Here is a 21,321-nt window from a genome sequence, read left to right as displayed (position 1 = left end):
GTCATCTCTCATCGCCGCGGCAGCCCAGACATCCTCCCATTCAGGTTGGATTGAGGCATTGAGGTTTTTGAGGTCAGCCCAGTAGATGCGTCGCAGGGTGTTTTTGGGTCGTCCGCTTCTTCTGGTACCACGTGGCTGCCACTAAAAAATGACCTTCGGTATTCGAGTTTCGACCTTGCGGATCACATGACCGATGTATCTCCACTTCCTATATTTAATCACTTTGGTTACCAGTGGCTGAGATGTCTTCTGTCGTATAGTAGCGTTTGTTGCTTTTTGGGACAAGTGGATATTTAGAATGCACCTGAAACACATGTTTTCACACGCGAGGAGTTTCTTTTCAAGTATTTGATCTATTTGCCAAATTTCAGTCCCATAGCAAAGTGTTAAGAGGACGTTGCTGTGGAACAGCCTCAGCCTAAGGCTGCACCAAATTTGAGACAGTTTCCTGAAAGATGCATTAGCCTGGCCAATTCTTAACTTGAATTCTCACTGAAATGATCCTGAATTGTGGATGGTACTTGCTAAGTACTTAAACTCTACGACTTGCTCTATCGTCTCGTGATTTCATCGTAGGTTAAGTTGGAGATCCAGTGTTTGCCATGTCGTTTGGTTTGTTGGGATTTATCTTAAGGCCAAAAGGTTCGGCAGTGTCCCGACTTGGTTAAGGTAATGCTGGAGCTATTTTTGCAGGACTCTAGGAGGCTGATATCGTCAGCAAAATCAAGGCTGATACGTCGCCAGTTATTACACTTTGCAGCATCGACTTTTTTGAGTATTTTGATGAGAGTACTTTTTGTCCAATCCTTAGCAATTTCTTCTGTTCTCCAAATTATAGAGAAAAACGTTGTCCATAAAGTTATGCAAGCAGCTACTGAGCATTTATTAATTTCAGCCGCAATTTGGTCTTCCCCAGGGGACTTTCCAGACTTCAGCTTCTTAGCTGCCTTTAGTCTCTCTCCACCAGAGGGTACTTTAATATCGACGACTAGATTTAGAAATGGCGTGTCTGGTATATCTGGAGGATCAGCAGGTGGTTGTCTATTTAAAAACTTTTCGAAGTGCGTCGCCCAGGCTTCGTTCACTTTACCAGGGTCAGTAAGAAGTCGTCCAAACTCATCTTTGCTTAGCAAACATTTTTGCTATAAAGGGGATACGCCTTCATGGGGGAAGATAGGGGGTTTCATGGAGGAAGGTAGGTGGATTACATTGAAAATAAAAGCAGTTACAGGGAAAATTCCAGGTCTATTGAGAATTTGTAAAAGAAGGAAGGGACCACGTTTTTTGAAGCGTGCACGGAATGCATGTCCATTCAAACCTATTTATGATGATGGATGTGAATTAGGGCCCTGGTTTAGATGGACCAGTTCTCCTTTGTTTTTATTATTTGTTGCTACTACTTATACTAACAGCTCACTGAATCACCATGGCCAACATAGCTAGACAAGCTCCTTCTCTTACCACTATGATTCAAACCTTCACTCTTTACCACCAATCCTAATTTTTATCTCTAAATTTGCTTTTACTTTAAAGTTTTTTTTTGTTTATGTTGTTGGTTGTTTCTTGTTGTTATTTGTTTAGGTTTTTGTCTTTGTCTATTCTTATGTTGTTGTTTGATTGCTGCTGTTGTTTGCTTATATTTTTGTTTCTGTTTATGTTATAATAATGTTATTTTTGCCATAGTGATGATACGACGGCTGGAAATTCAATGTGGATGTGAAGACGCTTGCGATAACATCATTTACCATGTTGAGCTTTCTTATGCGGTTTTTCCTGGATATGGATTTTACAATGGCGGTTTTCTGGAAAATATGAAAAACATTGGAAATGCCTCTACTGAGAAACTGGAGAAGCTCTCAAATAGAACTTATAATAGGTAATGTGACTTCTTTTATTATTATTTTTGTAAAATGAAGAAAAGTAGCTCGTGGCTATATCGGATTATTTTACTATCAGAGACAACGCTATAGCGCTGCTTGTAGTAAAGGCCATACGGCTCCAACGTTTTATTTATTTGTTTATTATTATTTTTTCCCCAGAGGCACATTATATGGAAGGGGTCGTCATATAAACTTGAAAGGGGGCTCATTCGATTAGACATCGAGAGTTCTAGTACCCTTTTTAAGGGTCAAAAGTGTTTCGAAGGCAACTAACACACCTTCCACGCCCACTGTTTCCCCAAACACATCCAATCAAAATTTTGAGACAGCCATTTTGTTCATTTTGTCTGGCTAGTGCTCTTATTAATAGTTGAAAGTGATTGGAGGGCAACTAACCCCCTCTCACGCCCACCATTTCTCCAAATACATGCAATAAAAATTTGGAGATATCCATTTTGTTCATTGAAGTTGAAAGTTTTGGAAATTAGGTCTTTGAGGATGATAGCCCCCTCAGAACCCCCAGGGCAAGGGTTGTAAGGTATGCCTTGGGGGCATATAAGCTTTTTATAGAAATCTTTGTCGTAGAAACTTCAAACCGGGCTCATTCGATTGGAAATTCAAAGGGCTAGTGTCCTTTTTAATAGTCGAAAGTGATTGGAGGGCAACTAACCCTCCTCTCGCCCATCTTTTCCCCAAACACATCTAATCAAAATTTCGAGATAGCCATTTTTCTCAACGTAGTTGAAAATTCTGGAAATTAGGTCTTTGAGGGTGACAATACCCCCCCCCCCCAAAGCCCTCAGGGCAAGGGTTGTAAGTTATGCCCTGGGGGCGTATAAGGTACTTAAAGACAGCGCTGTCATAGACACTTTAAAAAGGGCTCATTCGATTGGAAATTTAAATGGCTAGTGTCCTTTTTAATAGTCGGAAGCGATTGCAAGGCAACTAACACCCCTTCCAGGCCCACCATTTCCCTAAACACATCCAATCAAAATTTTGAGATGGCCCTTTTGTTCAACGTATTTGAAAGTTCTGGAAATTATATGTTTGAGCAGGACACTCCCAACACAATCTTCAGGGCAAGGGTTACAAGTTATGCCCTGGGGGCATATATGGTTCATGTGGAAGGAATGATCGTAAGAACTTCAGAGAGTTTATTGGAGTTTGATTGGAAATTGAAAGTTCTAATTCATTTTTTAAGCATCAAATTATATTGGAAGGTAACCAGCCCCCCTCCCCACGCCCTTTTTTCTCAAATGCATCCAATAAAAATTTTGAGATAGCTATTTTGTTAAAAAGAGTTCAAAGATAATGTGACAAAAACTCCGGTGTCAACACAACCCCCCAGGGCCAGGAGACAGGCGTTGTAAGATATGCCCTGGGGGCATATATGGCTCTTATAGAAGGGATGGTCGTATACACTTCAAAGAGGGCTCATTTGACTGGAAATTGAAAGTTCTGGTTCACTTTTTAAGAGTCAAAAGACGTTGGAGGGCACCTAGCCCCACCCCCTTCCCCAGGGCCCGAGGGCAGGCGTTGTAAGTTATGCCCTGGGGAATTTTATAGATCTTATGGAAGGGATGGTCGTAAAAACTTCAGAGAGGGCTTGTTTGATTGGAAATTGAAAGTTCTAGTTCAATTTTTGAAAGTCAAAACAGATTGGAGAGCAACTAACCCCCTCCACCACGCCCCCTACTTCCCGACTGCATCCGATAAAATTTTGAGATAGGCCTTTAAGTTTAAAATTGTTCACAAGTCAGATAACAAACACTCAGGTGTCAACACAACCCTCCAGGGCCCGGGGGTAGGCGTCATAATAAATGCCCAATGGCATATATGGTTATTATGAAAGGGATGCTCGTATAAACTTCAGAGAGGGCTCATTTAATTGGAAATTGAAAGTTCGAGTTCACTTTTAATAGTCAAAAGAGAGTAAAGGCCATACGGCTCAAATGTTTTATTTTTTCCCAGAGGCACTTCATATGGAAGGGGTCGTCGTAAAAACTTCGAAGGGAAATTTCTGGACATTAGGTCTTTGAGGAATACAACCCCTCCGCCCCCTCGAGAGCCCTCAGGGCAAGTGTTGTAAGTTATGCCCAGGTGGCGTATAAAGTTTTTATAGAAAGTGTTGTCGTAGAAACTTCAAAAAGGGCTCATTCGATTGGAAATTTAAATGACTAGTGCCCTTATTAGTAGTCGAAAATTTCTGGAAACTAACACCCCTTCCACGCCCACCATTTCCCCAAACACATCCAATCAAAATTTTGAGATAGCCATTTTGTTCAACGTGATTGAAAGTTCTGGAAATTTTATCTTTGAGCAGGACATTTCAAAGATCATATAACAAAAACTACGGTGTCGACACAACCCCCAGGGCCCGGGGGCAGACCCTGTAAGGTATGCCCTGGGGGCATATATGGTTATTATAGAAGGGATAACCGTATAAACTTTGAAGAGGGCTCATTTGATTGGAAATTGAAAGTTCTAGTTCACTTTATAAGATTCAAAAGCGACTGGACGCCCTTGTTTGAGAAAACAGACGCCCTTGTTTCCTCAAACCCATCCGATAAGAACTTTGAGATAGCCATTAAAATAATAGTTGCCATTAAAAATAGTTCAAAGACCATATAAAGAAAACTCTGGGATGGACACAGCCCCCCCCCCAGGTCCATAGTGCAGGTGTTGTAAGTTATGCCCTGGAGGAACATACGGTTCTTATGGAAGGGATGCTCGTGAAAACTTCAGAGAGGGGTCATTTGATTGGAAACTTAAAGTTCTAGTTCAGTTTTTGAGAGTCAAAAGAGATTGGAGGGCAACTAGCCCTCCCTTACCCCACGCCCATTTTTTCCCAAATGCATCCGATAAAAGTTTTGAGATAGTCATTAAGTTAAAAATTGTTCAAAAGTCAGATAACAAAAACTCAGGTGTCAAAACAACCCCCAGGGCCCGAGGGTAGGTGTTGTAAGTTATGTCCTGGGGCATATATGGTCCTTATGAAAGGGATTCTCGTATAACCTTCAGAGAGGGCTCATTTTATTGGAAATTGAAAGTTCGAGCTAACTTTTTAATAATCAAAAGAGATCCGAGGGCAACTAGCCCCCCTTCCAACGCCTTCTATTTCAAAACCCATCTGATAAAAATTTTGAGATAGACATTTTGTTAAAAATAGTTCAAAGGTTGGATAAGAAAAACTCGGGTGTCAATACAACTTCCCAGGGCCCGGGGGAAGGCGTTCTAAGCTATTCCCTAAGGACATGTATGGTTCTTATGAAAGGGATGCTCGTATAAACTTCACAGAGGGCTCATTTGATTGGAAATTGACAGTTCTTGTTCACTTTTTTAGAGTCAAGAGATTTAAGGGCAACTAGCCCCCCCCCCCACCCTTTTTTTCCAAACCCATCTGCTACAAATTTTGAGATAGCCCAGTTTTTTGAAAATTGTTCAAAAATTAGATAAAAGAACTCCGGTGTAAACACAACTCCCCAGGGCCGGGGGGGGGGGGGGTAGACGTTGTAAGTGTTGTCCTGGGGGCGTATATGGTTCTTATGAAAGGGATGCTCGTATAAACTTCAGAGAGGGTTCATTTGATTGGAAATTGAATGTTCTAGTTCACTTTTTTAGAGTCAAGAGATTTAAGGGCAACTATCCCCCTCCCCACTCACCCTTTTCCCCCAAACCCATCAGATACAAATTTTGAGATAGTCATTTTCTTAAAATAGTTCAAAGGTCAGATAAAAAAAACTCCGGTGTCGACTCAACCCCACAGGGCCCGGGGGGTCAGGCAAATGAAAACGAAGGGCAATTATCCCCCCACCCCTTCTATTCCCCAAAACCATCCGATAAAAATTTTTAGATAGCCATTTTGTTAAAAATAGTTCAAGCATCAGAGTATAAAAACTCTGAGGTTGTTTTTATTACAAATTTTTTTTTGCTGAAAGTATAAACAGTATCAAATTGAATATTTGATGTACAATGGTATTAATTGTTGATAGATCCATCAGTTCAAGAACCTATTTCCCTGTAATTTTATTCTATTATCAATGCTATAAGAACTGGAAAAGAAAATATTTGTAATATAATTCGTTTTCAGTTAAGCGCCAATGACGCAGTAGGCTTTTGGTTTTTATTTACAGTTCAGGAAGGGGGCAGTATCCGAATTCTTGTTTGTAGTGAAACTATATTCGTCTTGAACAACTTTAGAAAGAACTAATAAATTAAACTGAATAATTGATGTATGAATTAATTGCTGAATATTAATGCATGAATATTAATTGCTGAAAGCTCATCAGCTCAAAATTTATTATAATTTTAATGTTTACTTTTAATATTAAGTACAAAACAAAATTTTTGTAATAAAATTGGCTTTCAGTAGTAGTTCGCAGTAGATTTTTAACTTTTACAGTAAGAGAAGGAGGCAATACCCGAACACTTGTTTGTAGTGATTTTTGTTTGTTTAAAGCTTGATTTGCATATTCAATTTAAGTTTCACTCGTTTTAAGATTTATTTATTCATTTATATTAGTGTCTTTTGTATGTTCTTTTGATTCGATTGTACGTTTAATTTCTGTTTGTTTTGAGCTTCATTTAAACTTCAATAGCAAAATATTTTTTTTTCATTTTAAGCTTGAATTGCGTATTAAATGTAATCATTACTCGCTTTAAGATCTATTTGTTCATTTACATTATTACTTATTGTATGTTTTTTACTATGATTGTTTATTTAATTTCTGTTTGTTTTGGGTTTCATTTATTCTTTAATAGTAATTTCTGGTTGTTTTGAGTTTAAATTTTAACAGGTATTTGTATATTCTGAGCTTAAGTCTAAAATGGCCTTTAATTTTTTTTTTTAATATAATATTTGCCACCATGACTATTGCACCCTGGCCCTCTTCCTCCCAACACCTAGGTTAAACAAAACAAAAGCTTTAAACAAAAGTTTGCTTATTGATATTCAAACTGATGTTATTTGGCAATATGAATCTGCTTTTAATGAGAAATATGAGACAAAAAATAACATCCTTAGACAAAAAATAATGCTAACCCACAGAATCTACAGACTTGTTTGGTCTAGTGCTAGAGCAAATCATTAGGAAGGGGGGCGCTATTGTCCCGGTAGCAAATATTATATTTGGGGAAGGTGTTGAATGGACAATCGAATGGTATTACTACATACAACTTTTGGGAAATTTAAGATGTAAAAAAAAATCAAATAGAAAAAATATACTCTTAGACTTCCCATTCAATGTTTTTCATAAATTAATTTAAAAAACAGTTCCACTAGACAAGTTTTCAAATAAAAGTAAAGAGCTCAAATAGGCCAAGAATTAACAAAAATTAATTTAAATAATATCCCAAGCGTTAAGCTACCACAAATCACTGTCAATAAATAAATGAAACTCAAAACGAACAGAAATTATAATAAATATCCGAGTCAAGCTCAAAACGTTAACAAAAATTAACATGAGTAACGCTGATAAACCCTATGCCCTCTCAAGACCAAAACAGAATTTGCGCTTTACCAAAAAAAAAAAAAACAAAAAAAAACAAACAACAAACAAAACAATAACATCAAACAAATGACCGTGAATTGTAAGCTTATTTGACATATACTAACAATTGTTCCTTAAGGTTTTGATAATTTCTTATTTACGAGTAAGAAAGGTGAAAGCATTCCAAAGGTATTTTGTTTTCAGTAAAGCGCAAGTTCTGTAGGCGCAAATTGTGGATATGTTTTGGGGAATGGTGGTTGTGGGAGTCCCTTTAATTTCCAAGTGAATGAGCCGTTTTTGAAGTTTCAACGACAGCTGCGTCGATACGAAGTACCCTGGTCTAAACAAAAAAAACAAAAAAAACAATACATTGTGGCCACATCGCTCTTTACTTAGGCAGCGCTATTGCGCTGCCTATCACAGGCAGTGCCTAAGTAAAAAACGATGTGGGCAAAATGTGTTTTTTTTTCTCCATACCCAGGCAATTCGTATCGAAGGAGTTTCCAAGTTCCAAATCGTCCAGTCTTTTCGAAGTCGTAGAAACTTGGAAAAGGGCCCATTCGATTGGAAATTGGAGTGGATAGTACCCTTTTTAATGGTCGAAAGTGATTGGAGGGCAACTAGCCCCCCCCCACGCCCATCAGTCCCCCAAACACATCCAATCAAAAATTTAAGATAGCCAATTTGTTCAGCGTAGTTGATTTCCACATAGAAAATGTCTTTCTAAGGAGGACACTCCCCCACAACCGTCGGGGCAAGGGTTTTAAGTTATGCCCTAAGGGTATATAAGAACAATGTTGGCACAATGTAATATTTAATATTTTTTCCTTTAGAGCAGGGCACTTAATATGGTAGGGGTCTTCGTAGAACCTTCAAAAGGGGCTCATTCAATTGGAAGTCGAGAATTTTAGTGCCCTTTTTAATAGTCAAAAGTGACTGGAGGGCAACTAGCCCCCCCCCACACCCATCATTCCCCTAAAAACATCCAATCAAAATTTTAAAATAGCCATTTTGTTCAGCGTAGTTGATTTCCAGAAAGAAAATATGTTTTTGAGGAGGACACTCCCCCAAAACCCTTAGGGCAAGGGTTTTAATTTATGCCCTGGGGGCATATAATGTTTTAATAGAAAGCGTTGTCGTTGAAACTTTAAAAAAAGCTCAATTGATTTAGAATTCGAAGGGCTAGTACCCTTTTTAATAATCGAAAGTGATTGGAGGGCAACTATCCCCCCACGCCCATCATTCGCCCAAATACATCCAATCAAAATTTTGAGACAGCCATTTTGTTCAGCGTAGTTGATTTCCAGCTAGAAAACATGTTTTTGAGGAGGACACTCCTCCACAACCCTCAGGGCAAGGGTTTTAAGTTATGCCCTGGGGGCGTATAAGGTTTTTATAGAAGGCGTTGTCGTAAAAACCTCAAAACAGGCTCATTTGATTTGAAATTCAAAAGGCTAGTGCTCTTTTTAATAGTCACAATGGATTGGAGGGCAACTAGCCCCCCCCGCTCACGCCCATCATACCCCCAATCACATATAATCAAAATTTTGAGATTGCCATTTTGTTCAGCGTAGTTTATTTCCAGATAGAAAATATGTTTTTGAGGAGGACACTCTCCCACAGCCCACAGAGCATAGGATATCAGTTATGCCCTGGGGAAATATGAGGTTTTTATGGAAGGTGTTGTTGTAGAAACTTCAAAACGGGCTCATTCGATTGGAAATTCAAAGGGCTAGTGCCCTTTTTAATAGTAGAAAGTGATTTAAGGGCAGCTAGCTCCCCCCACGCCCATCATTCCCCCAAATACATCCAATCAAAATTTTGAGATAGCCATTTCGTTCAGCGTAGTTGATTTCCAGATAGAACATAAGTTTTTGAGGAGGACACTCCCCCACAACCCTCAGGACAAGGGTTTTAAGTTATGCCCTTGGGGGCATATAAGGTTTTTATAGAAGGCGTTGTCGTAGAAACTTCAAAACGGGCTCATCCGATTGGAAATCCAAAGGGCTGGTGCTCTTTTTAATAGTCGAAAGTGGTTGGAAAACATCTAGCCCCCCGCGTGCCCATCATTCCCCCAAACACATACGATCAAAATTTTGAGATAGCCATTTTGTTCAGCGTAGTTGATTTCCTGAAAGAAAGTATGTTTTTGAGGAGGACACTCCCCACAACCCTCAGGGAAAGGGCTTTAAGTTATGCTCTGAGGGCATATAAGACCGATGTTGGAACAATGTATCATTTATTATTTTTCTTTAGAACTGGGCACTTCATAAGGAAGGGGTCGTCGTGGAAACTTGGAAAGGGGCTCATTCAATTGGAAATCGAGATTTCTAGTGCCCTTTTTAATAGTCATAAGTGAATGGAGGGCAATTAGCCCCCCACGCATATCATTCCCCCAAATACATCCAATCAAAATTTTTAGATAGCCATTTTGTTCAGCGTAGTTGATTTCGGGATAGAAAATATGTTTTTGAGGAGGACACTCCCCCACAACCCTCAGGGCAAGGGTTGTAAGTTATGCCCATGGGGCTTACAAGGTTTTTATAGAAGGTGTCTTCGTAGAAACTTCAAAAAAGGCTCATTCGATTGGAAATTCAAAGGACTAGTGGCTTTTTTAATAGTCAAAAGTGATGGGAGGGCAAAAGACCCCCCCCCACGCCAATCATTCCCCCAAACACATCCAATCAAAATTTCGAGATAGCCATTTTGTTCAGCTTAGTTGATTTCCAAATAGAAAATATGTTTTTGAGGAGGTCACTCCCCCACAACCCTCGGGGAAAGGGTTTTAAGTTATGCTCTGAGGGCATATAAGAATGATGTTGGAACAATGTATCATTTATTATTTTTTCCTTTAGAGCAGGGCACTTCATATGGAAGGGGTCGTCATGGAAACTTGAAAAGGGGCTCATTCGACTGGAAATCGAGAGTTCTAGTGTCATTTTTAATAGTCAAATTGATTGGAGGGCACCTAGCCCCCCCCCACGCCGGTCAGTCCCCCAAATACATCCAATAAAAATTTAGAGATAGCCATTTTGTTCAGCGTAGTTGATTTCGATATAGAAAATTTTTTTTTGAGGAGGATACTCCCCCGCAACCCTCAGGGCAAGGGTTTTAAGTTATCCCCTGGGGGCGTATAAGGTTTTTATAGAAGAAGTTTTCGTAGAAACTTCAAAAAAGGTTCATTCGATCGGAAATTCAAAGGGCTAGTGCCCCTTTTAATAGTCAAAAGTGATTGGAGGGCAACTAGTTTCCCCCCACGCCCATGATTCCCCCCAACACATCCAATAAAAATTTTGAGACAGTCATTTTATTCAGCGTAGGTGATTTCGAGATAAAAAAATGATTTTGAGGAGGATACTCCCCCAGAGCCCTCAGGGCAAGGGTTTCAAGTTATGCCCTGGGGGCATATAAGGTTTTTATAGAAGGCGTTGTCGTAGAAACTTCAAAACAGGATCATTTGAATGGAAATTCGAAGGTTTAGTACCCTTTTTAATAGTCGAAAGTGATTGGAGGGCAACTAGCCCCCCCCCCACCCATCATTCCCCGAAACACATCCAATAAAAATCTTTAGATAGTCATTTTGTTCATCGTAGTTGATTTCCAGATAGAAAATATGTTTTTGAGGAGGACACTCCCCCACAGCAAGCAGGGCAAGGGTTATAAGTTATGCCCTGGGGGCATATAAGATTTTATTGAAATCTTTGTCGTAGTAACTTGAAAAAGGGCTCATTTGATTTGAAATCCAAAGGGCTAGTGCCCTTTTTAATAGTCGAAAGTGATTGGAGGACAACTAATCCCCCTTGCACTCCCCCCCACCGACGCCCACCCTCCCATTTGCCCATTATGTTGAAAAACTAAATGTTGCCTTAAGATTAAATAAAAATGCACTGTGATAAGGCTAATTCCCAATAAGGCATCTCAGCAGTATCCCAAGAGCGACTGAGGGTATTATATTCAAACTTTCTGGGCTACTTTTGCTCTAAAAATTCTACCAAATCGAAATAGCGTAAGTGTATTCATGCTATCAAAGAAAAAAAATAATTTTTTTTTGCGAATGGTATCAAGTTTTCCATATCAAGTCAACTAGAGGAGGTATGAAACTGAATTAAACAGTACCATTTGTGTCTATATTTTTAAAAGGTTGTATGTAGTTAAAAATTTCTGAAAATTTTTCTCCAGCACACAAATAGCAGGCCAAACTTTAAAGTCTTAAAAAGCGAAAAGATTTAAAGTATTATTTTTTCTCCCCTGAAAAGACTGTCAATATAAAACGAGCGGAAATTAATTAAAAATACTTTTTGCACAAAATAAGTTTTTCAAAGGAAAGTAAAGAACTCGCTGTAAACAAAAATGAGCAAAAATTAAATCAGATAATGTACCAAGCATGAAACTACCACAAATCAGCATCGATAAATAAATGAAACCCAAAACGAACAGAAATTACAATAAATAATCGAGTCAAACTCAAAATGAACAGAAATTAACGTAAGTTGGGTGCAAACCCCCTATGCCTTCCCAAGGCCAGAACAAAATTTGCACTTTACTGACAAAAATACAAACGAATGTGCATTGTCAGTTTAATATACATACACTGATATTTAGCAATCACAATGTTAATATTATTTGATTTATTAAACTTATAAAAGTAAAAACGTTAATGTTTTATCGAATTGTAATCGTTGGAATCGGAATCGAATTGGAATCGACTAATTGGAATCGAATTGTATATTTTTTTTTTCTATCTACTTTCTGTCATCTACTATAAATTTACCTTACTTTTTTTTGTTATTGTTGCTAGTTTAGAAGGGAGATGATTGTACAATATTGCGAATTAAGTTTTTTAAATACATGTATGATCCAGCTTTGGTCTGGGTGGTGTTTTCTATCTTGCAAATCAATTCCAAATTTTGGAGTATGAAAGTTACTGCGAAGAAACTTCTGAATTTTAGATATTTTGAAGAAAATAAGTACAATTTGCAGTGTTTTCAGCATTTCTTGCAGTATAGTAGTGTAATAATTTATACTTAGTTTTTTTTTATTCTTAAATTCGGGGGATCAGGTAGATTTTGAGTCGCTGCGAGTTGCTCCATCACGACGTTTTAGATGACTGTTGAACCTTCTTTTGAAGGAGCCGACAGAGAAACTTTTAGGGATAACGTCCCCAGGAAAATCGTTTAAAACAAAAGCGCATCATCGAATGAAGCTGTTCTTCAAATACGCTGTTCCCAGCGTGCCAACCTTAAAATGATTTGACCAAGCTGTGTGTCTTCATGTCATTCTTGTCGGTTGAACAACAGGGGGAAGTCCTATAGGAGAAAGCTCTAGAGAAGGAGGTGAATTTATGTACTTGTAGAACAAGTCATCGACTCTGCATTAAACATTTTACTAAGAGACTGGAGAGAGATATAGAGAACGAATGAATCTCGCCCTGCTACCCTAATAATCTGGATATTTTGAAGGGGTGTAAACACCATTTTCAGATAGCCACATGCAGCGGGCATCCATGCTCGGTGATGGGCCTGATACAACACTTGTAAAGTAGCTGGGCGTTTGAAAGTTTTTCGTTTTGCAAATAAGAGTTTTCTCTAGCTTTCATGCACACGAGGATCTTATCTGATTGAAGTGGCTCTTCCAGGCAGATCTATGGAGAATTGGATTCCGAGGAGTCTCGTTAACTCTGTTTATAGCTTCGTTTGTGAAGACGAATTCGGTGTGTATGTGTGGCACTTTTGATTGGGAGATTAGTAGCCCCTTCGTATTGATTAAAATGAATCAAAGTACAAGAAACTAATCAGCAGCATGTGTATGTGTGGCACTTTTGATTGGGAGATTAGTAGCCCCTTCGTATTGATTAAAATGAATCAAAGTACAAGAAACTAATCAGCAGCAAGTGCATGTGTGGCACTTTTGATTGGGAGATCAGTAGCCCCTTCGTATTGATTAAAATGAATCAAAGTACAAGAAACTAATTAGCAGCATGTGTATGTGCGGCACTTTTGATTGGGAGATCAGTAGCCCCTTCGTATTGATTAAAATGAATCAAAGTACAAGAAACTAATCAGCAGCACGCAAAAAGCGCTTTCAATGCTAGGCTTCTCCCCGAGAAATTGCTTCGGAAAGTTCTCCCCCACAGAATATTTTCCGTGTGGAGAATTCCCATAAAAAAACTCCCCGGAATATCCCCCCGTAGAAAATCTCCAAGGAAAATTCCCTCCTGTGGAAATTCTACCCTGGAAAATTCCGATCCAACTGAAAATTCTCCCCGGGCAATTCTCCAGTAACATTTTTTCCATATGAGCAATTGTGCGTCCAAAGAGAAAGAAAGAAAGAAAAACAAATAAAAAGAATCTCTATATGAATCCAGAGAAATATCTCCCAGAAAATTTCCTCCTTATTGACAATTCTCCCCTTGAAGATCCCCCTCCATATAGAACTCCCCAGCAAAAAATCTCCGTATGTTTCCCAATAACACATACTATGAGTAAACAATGGACAAATTGCAAAACTTACAGCCATTTCCCTAGGGGCTGTAGGGGGTCCTGTAATCCCCAAAGGCAAATTAATTGGACCTTGCCTTTCACTTATGCTGAATGAGATGGCTATACACAAATTTCAATCGGATGTTTTTGGAGAAAAAGGTCTGTGGGAAAGAAGCTAGTTGTCCTCCAATCTATTTGGTCACTAGAAAGTACACTAAAAGTTTTAATTATTATTCAAATGAGCCCTTTCCCGATCTTCTAGGATACGATCATCCCTACGGAGAAAAAAAAAAACACCACACATCTGTGATCTTGTTTATGGCAGAAAATATAAAATTCCGAGTTTTTGTAGATGAAAGGTTGAAACCTCGTTAGGGTTCTTTTATCGTTTTATGGCTAGGGAGGGGGCAGATGCCTCAAAGGGTGCATCTTAATGATAAAACATTCTAACTCTCATTGCGCCTTCAGATAAATACAGAATGTTTTAAGGAAAGGGGGTGGTTGTAGAAATTGATGCATAATTGCTCTTGATTTCTGGGAATTACTCTGGTCTAAGCCGTCATGATGAAAGTAAAGAGTAACATTAAACCCCAAAACGAGCAGAATTTATTCCGTATAGGAGAGTGTCCGCCCCCTTCACATCTCCGGTTTCCCACTCCTGGTCGTAGAAACATCAGAGGATGCTCATTAAATCGAAAATTGAGAGTTCTAGTCCTTTATTTTATAGTCGGAAGTGATTGGAGACCAGCCAACCCCTGTCCTAGAACCTTTTTTTTTTATATTTGGTCTTTTTGTTACCCCTTAGAACATCTGATCGATAATAATCCCTATTTTGTACCTATCTTATATTTTCTCTGGCTGCTCAGTTTTGTGTATGTGGGAATTTTTCATGTGGGAGAATTTTACAGGGGAAGATTTTCCGGGGGACAGCGGGCCCCCCATGATGCCACGGATTTCACCAAGTTATAAAAAATGATGAAAGTTGGATGTAGGATCTGGAAAATATATTTTCATACCCCAGTGAAAATTAGCCATTTACAATCATAACAACAGCATCCATTTCAAGAACCTAACTTAACACTATCTTGCACGCTAAGATGGATTATATCAACCCTAATAGATTTAAGTTTTAACTGAGAATGGTGAGTTAAGGTATTTTAGAGACTAAGTTAATACGCAAGAATTTTTCGCTAGCTTCTAGGGATAGTCATTTATAAAGACATTTATATTTATATATCTATGCAGATGGCTTAGAACCAAAAAACTGAGTTTGGAGTACACAAAGAGGAATAGGATCCTTTGAGATCAACAGCAACTTAACAATTTATCTAACCTTGCCATTAGCCCAGTTTACAGTATGAATCGCCTCCTTTTCAATAAGTCTTCACTTTGTCGCCCTACCCAACTCCAATATTGATTTTATAACACAGTTTATTATCACACTCATTTACCACACTATCAGCGCCTGGAGCCTTATTATTTTTTAATCCCTTTAGTACTGTCGCTAGTTCTTCCTCAAAAAAACAAATCTTTCTTCGCATCCAAGGTGTAACAAACTTTTTCATTTTACTCTAAATCTTTTCCTGCAACTCTATCTCGGTTTACCAAATTCTCCAAATGTTCTGCCCATCTCTCTAACCCTTTCCCTTATCACTAATTATGTCCCCTTTCCTATCTTTAACTGGGACAAGTCCGGATTGACTACTTTCTCTCAATTTATGAACAAGCCAGTACAATATTTTACTATTATGCCGTCTAATTGCATCTTCCAGATCCTCTGCAATTTTATCCATGGCCTCCACTTCACTCCTCCTTAGTTCATATTTTAGTTCTTTTTCCACTTTATTTACATTCCTTTTGTTTTCATATGATCTATCACTCAGATAGTTCTTGTACAGGTCCCTTCTCCTTTCTATTAAACATAAAGCTTTTTCACTAATATTCTTAGCTGCAGTCCTAACTTTCTTCCCTAAGACACCTTCAGCAACTTCATAAAATATTTTTGAAATTATTCCAACCATCTTCCACACTGTCAAATTTTAAACTAATAAGTTTAGTATTCAACTGTTCCTGGAAGGTTTCTCTCAAATTCTCATCCTGGAGTCTACCAACATCATAGCTTCCCGCGAGGTAGTTACCCTTCCGGAATTTCAGCTTTAAATTAATCCTAGACAATACTAGATGGTGATCTTTACTTTCAACATCATTAACAGCACTCCTATATACCCTAGTATTGATACTGCCAGTCTTCGGTTTACTATAACATAATCAATAAGGTTTGCTGTCTTACCATCACGTGAATACCATGTTAACTTATGAGCCATTTTATGACCCAGCACCGTATTGGTAATAACTAGATTGTCATACCTAAGATATTTGATTGTTATTAAGATTTCCTTGATGTTTTCCAGAGAAACTGCTTACAGATTGTTCAGGGTACCTGGCTGACTGACCGTATTTTAAACAGTATGCTGTACGAAAAATGTAGTTCAATACCGCTTTCTAGGGCTATAATGAAAGAAAGGTTGAGGTGGCTAGGGCATGTTGTGCGAATGAAGGATGACAGATTGCCGAAGATTGTCCTTTTCGGCCAACCGTGTAGGGCTAAACAGAAAGCAGGTCGTCCTCGTCTGGGGTGGCAGGACGTCATAAAAAAAAGATTTAAAGGAAATGGGAACTTCCTGGGAAGGTGCAAAGGGGAGCCTTTGAATAGATTGGGATGGGGAAGGAGCGTGCGTAGCTGTGTTGGCCTCAGGTGGCTTGGTGCTGCGGTGAGTTGTTAGTAGTAGTAGTTTATTACCACGAAATATTTAGTCGGATGTGTCTCCGCATGGATTGAAATGAAGTTCCTAATTTTTCTCTGCTGAATCTGTTGTGTGTTAAGAGGATTTAATAAATAGAAATAAGGAATAATTTAAATAACTGAATAGTTATTTTCAATTTAAAATAAGGAATAATATTAAAACTTCAAACGAACAGAAATTATTGCGTATATGAGTGGGGTTTCTCTCCCTTCAATACCTCGCTTTTCACGCTAAAGTCTCAATACCTCAGTACTTTTAAATAAGCTTCTTATTGTTTTAATTAATCAACCCTTGTGTTTCAGGAGTCGTTCTTAAAGAATTGGGACAAAAAGTCAAACTTTAATGAAAAGAGGAGAGATAAACGTAATAAATTCTGTACATTTTAAGTTTTAAAGTTCTAATGTATATGAGGGAGGTTTTTCTCTCCTCTTCTTCTTTACGCTAAAGTTTGACTCTTTCCCTAAATTCTTCAAGAACGACTTCTGAAACACAAGGGCTGTTAAATTAGAAAAAGAATTTTTTTTAAGTTCTAAAATATTTAGCATGAAGAGTGAGATATTGAGGGGAGGGCAAACCCTCTCATATACGGAATAATCTCTGTTCGTTTTATATTTCAATGGTGGTCCTTACTTTCAGTTGAATTTTTTTGTTATTTAATACCGTTCATAAAACGATCATTATGTAGGATTTTCAAAACCTCATTCCTAAATTGAGATGAAAAATTGAGATTGAAAACTGTAAGTAAGGAGCTGCGACCCGGCTCAATGGTAACCGAAACTCTATAAAATGGAATTTTGATACCAATAGATACATCGAAAGAATCAGATTTTAATGCTGATTTCAAATATATAAGTTTCATCAAATTTAGTCATACCCCTCAAAAGTTACGCGCCTGAGAAAATTTGGCTGATTTTCGAAAAAGGGGGAAAGACCCCCTAAAAGTTATAGAACATTAATGAAAATCACACCATCATATTCAGCGTATCATAACAGACATTTTCAGGGGGGATTTTTTCTGGTAGTGGGGGGGGGGGTGGATCGGGGGTTATATGGGAGGATCTTTCCATGAAGGAAGTTTTCATGGGGGAAGGAACATTGCTATGAAGGGGTTGCCGGATTTCCCAGCATTATTAAAAAAAAGATCAGAAATTATAAAAAAACAAGTTTTTCAACTGAAAGTAAGGAGCAACATCAAAACTTAAAACGACAGAAAACATTATGTATATGATCGGGTTCACCCTCTAATCAATACCTTGCTCTTTAAGCCAAAGATTTATTAGTACTTTCATAATGAGCTATTTATTCTAATTAACGGCATTTGTGATTAAGGGGTAATTTTTAAAGAATTGGAACAAAATTCGAACTTTAGCTTAGAGAGCAAGGTATTGACTACGGGGCGAACCCTCTAATATATGTATTAAAAATATATGAATATAGAAGTGCGTTACGTAAGTTAATTCGTAAGGTACGTATATTTATTACTAATAAAAACGTTCGTAAATAAAATTAAAGAAGTTTCGAGAAAGCCATGTAATCCAAAAAAAGGAAAATTAATATTCTAATTCCGTTTTAATTATTCATGTACGGTGAGCCAAAATCAAAACCTGTATTGATTCAAAAACATTCAAAAATTAAATAAAAAGAATAAGTTTTTTTTTAACTGAAAGTAAGGAATGACGTTAAAACTTAAAACGAACAGAAATTATTCCTTATATGAAAGGGGCTGTCCCCTCCTCAACGCCTCGCTCTTTACGCTAAAGTTTGACTCTCCCACAACTCTATTTTTTAAAAAAATAAAAAACTTTCCTTACTTTCAGTTAAAGAAACTTTTTTTTATTTAATTTTAAACAAGAATAGAAAGAGAAAAAATAGATGTTGTAGTTTCAGCTAATTCTTCTGTTATCCTAGGCTGTATTATAAAATGGTCTATACATTTAGAGTCTTAGGCATAGAAAAAAAAGAAAGGTTCCAACTTTAAAAAAATAAAAAAAATAGTTCTAAATTTAAAAAAATTAATATTCTAAATGTATTCATAAATAAAGTTAGGCTAAGAAAACTATTAAAATAGCTTTAAGAAAAGTGTTTCTAACTTTATTTTAGTAAAAATAATAGTTCTTAAATTATACATAATGTTATTTTCTAAGAAATAAATAAGATATGAAAATGATAAAAGTCAGGCTAATAATTGTTTTTATTGAAATCCACAAGCAGTTCCCAGGGCCGCTGAGAGTTAAGACGGGTTACCGGGGAAAAAAATTTTCTTGGCGAAACGCCCTATCCCCCTGCGTAGTTTACAAATAAGATGTCAACGAAAATAAGTGTGGGAGATCATGGCAGTGGCTCTAGTTATTAGAAGGAAAGACATGAACGCAACCCTCCTTTGGCCCTTGTCAATAAGCGAATCCTGGTTTATGGCGTAAATTTTCTCAAATGTTTTGAACCGTAGAAGTCAAGAAAAATACTGAAAAAAGAAATTTCAGTTACAAATTGAATACATAGTAATTGTTAACAAACTAATATTGAAATTTGATCATTGGTAATTTGAATCAATGCAAAAAAAAATAACAGAATCTGGACTTTTTTGAGGCTCGGGCCACAGGACGTCAAAATTTGCTAAAGAACTGCTTTTCCCAGGAATTTCCAAGGGAGGGATTTTCTCCGAGCCTCTTGTTATGGCGTCGATTCTGTAATTTGCCTCGTTTGTTTTTCGCTGTTTTAGTAATTGTTTTCCTACCCCTTCAAAACCTAATTTTTCCTAACGTGTCCAACTATTTTTTAATTGCAAATAGCTTACACTCGGATTAGGGAGGCTAAAAGTAAGTTGGTTATGTGTTATGCTTGATAAGGTAATTGATTTTTCCAATTAGCCTAATTTAATTCTAATTTTTAGCGTAAATTTGTCTCGTTTGCATTTTTTCTATAAAGATGCTTACGTCATCCACTACATCCGAGACTTGAGATTAGCATGGGAAGATTTCATTGGTAAGTCCTATGGCCAATATTTTCTTTTTGATTATGTTTGAGTAAAGATGAATATACGCCATTAATAGACTATGAAATAAATTAAGGTGACTCTCTGTTCTATGGGCTCTCTTAGAGGAAGCACTACAATGACAAAAGAGCCTATACCAATCTATTCCTTAACAGCACTCTTTCCCAACATAACATTCACTTCTGTGTCAGAAGCCCCTCCTCAATGGGGTACGCAAGATATAACCATCAGATAATTACAAAACTGTAAGAAAACACTATAATAAGGAAAGTTTTGCTTTATAATATCCAGGAGGTTTCTGTAAATCATATTTTATGCTTCCTTCCATCTTCATTCACGTTTCGAAATCGCTTTTAAATAATTCATCCAGCATTTAAATAATTCAAATAATTCAATATTTAAGTAATTCATATTCATCCAGCATTTCTTCCTATTTCACAATGACGGTATGCTATACACCGACTTTAGAATGGTATTAAATATAAAAACAAGTTTTTTTTCCAACTGAAAGTAAGGAGCGACATTAAAACTTAAAACGAACAAAAATTATTTTGTATATGAAAGGAGCTGTCCCCTCTTCAACGCCTCACTCTTTACGCTAAAGTTTGACTCTGTCTCCCAAATTTATTTTTTGAAACAGTAAAAAACTATTTCAGTAAAAAATAATTTCTGTTCCTTTTAAGTTTTAATGTCGCTCCTTAATTTCCGTTTAAAAGACTTGTTTTTTATATATAATTATACTTAAAGATAGTCAAATTTTCACTGTTTTATAGCCGTTTATTCTCCTCCTAGAATGGGTGGAAATTATATTAAATGGTTTAATTTTTTTTGGGACAAATACGTTGGGAATGTTAGTTAGTTTTAGTAAGGTCTACAGAGACAGTTTTTTTTTATTTATTTATTCAGTTTGAATCTAAGGTTGTAATTAAGTTTATTTGGAAGAAAAGTATTATATTAACCATGTTCGACCCTTTGTTACAACTCTTTAAAAACGAGTCCTGAAACATACGGACCATTTAGTTAGACTCTAAAGCTTTTTAAAGTAATAAAAACTTCAGCTTAAAGAATTGGGTATTGAAAAGGGGGCAGTCCCTTTCATATAAGGAATATTTTTTTCGTTTCAAGTCTTAGTGTTGCTCCTTATTTTCAGTCGAAAAACAGTTTTTTTTTCATTTAATTAATAAAGCCATGGTGTTTCCATAAGGTAAAAATATTTTTGTTTTGATGTCCTGGATCCCATAACAATTAACTACTTTTTGTTAAGAATAAATTAACTTATTATACAAGTTATTTGCTGCTTGTTTTATGTTTTAATATCTCTCATCACTACCCAATGAATAAGTTTTATCTTCTTTAATCCAGTTCCCAAAAAACCCTTATTTCGACTTCTAGACAATTTCCATCTTTTTCAAGGAAGAAGATGGAAATTTCTTTTTTGTCACAAGCCTGCCCAATCTATGCAGCCTAATTTACGCAAGACAGTAATCCACCTAATCAGTATTCACTTTTAGGCATTATTTTATAAAAAAAAATGACTAAATAAATATTTTGATGTTTTAAACGAGTTTTGTGTAGTTTTCTGTATTTGTAATGCTACTGTAAACTACAATAATAAATCAGTGTCAGAATAAATTACCTTTCATGTTTCAGCTTTAATTTCATTAGTCTTGGATAATT

The 21,321-nt window shown here is 37.0% G+C and overlaps 1 protein-coding gene across 9 annotated transcripts in view; it reads left to right on the top strand.

Annotated features, from left to right (window-relative positions):
- The window catches only part of LOC148944860 (pickpocket protein 28-like), a 210,109-nt gene that overhangs the window by 161,472 nt on the left and 27,316 nt on the right, over positions 1-21,321 (top strand). For 8 of the 9 annotated variants that reach the window (XM_089099157.1, XM_089099156.1, XM_089099154.1 and 5 more), the window contains 2 exons: positions 1,684-1,876; positions 19,543-19,634. In XM_089099157.1, coding sequence (XP_088955283.1) covers positions 1,684-1,876; positions 19,543-19,634 — 285 coding nt within the window. The remainder of the gene's footprint in view (positions 1-1,683; positions 1,877-19,542; positions 19,635-21,321) is intronic. The other variant, XM_089099151.1, reaches the window with a different exon arrangement.

Source organism: Artemia sp. Qi Xiang Cuo, chromosome 13, assembly GCF_049724085.1.
Source record: "Artemia sp. Qi Xiang Cuo chromosome 13, ASM4972408v1, whole genome shotgun sequence".
In the NCBI taxonomy this organism is placed as follows: domain Eukaryota; kingdom Metazoa; phylum Arthropoda; class Branchiopoda; order Anostraca; family Artemiidae; genus Artemia; species Artemia sp. Qi Xiang Cuo.
The sequence above is the reverse complement of the archived record's forward strand: the minus strand, read 5'-3'. Positions and strand labels throughout refer to the sequence as shown.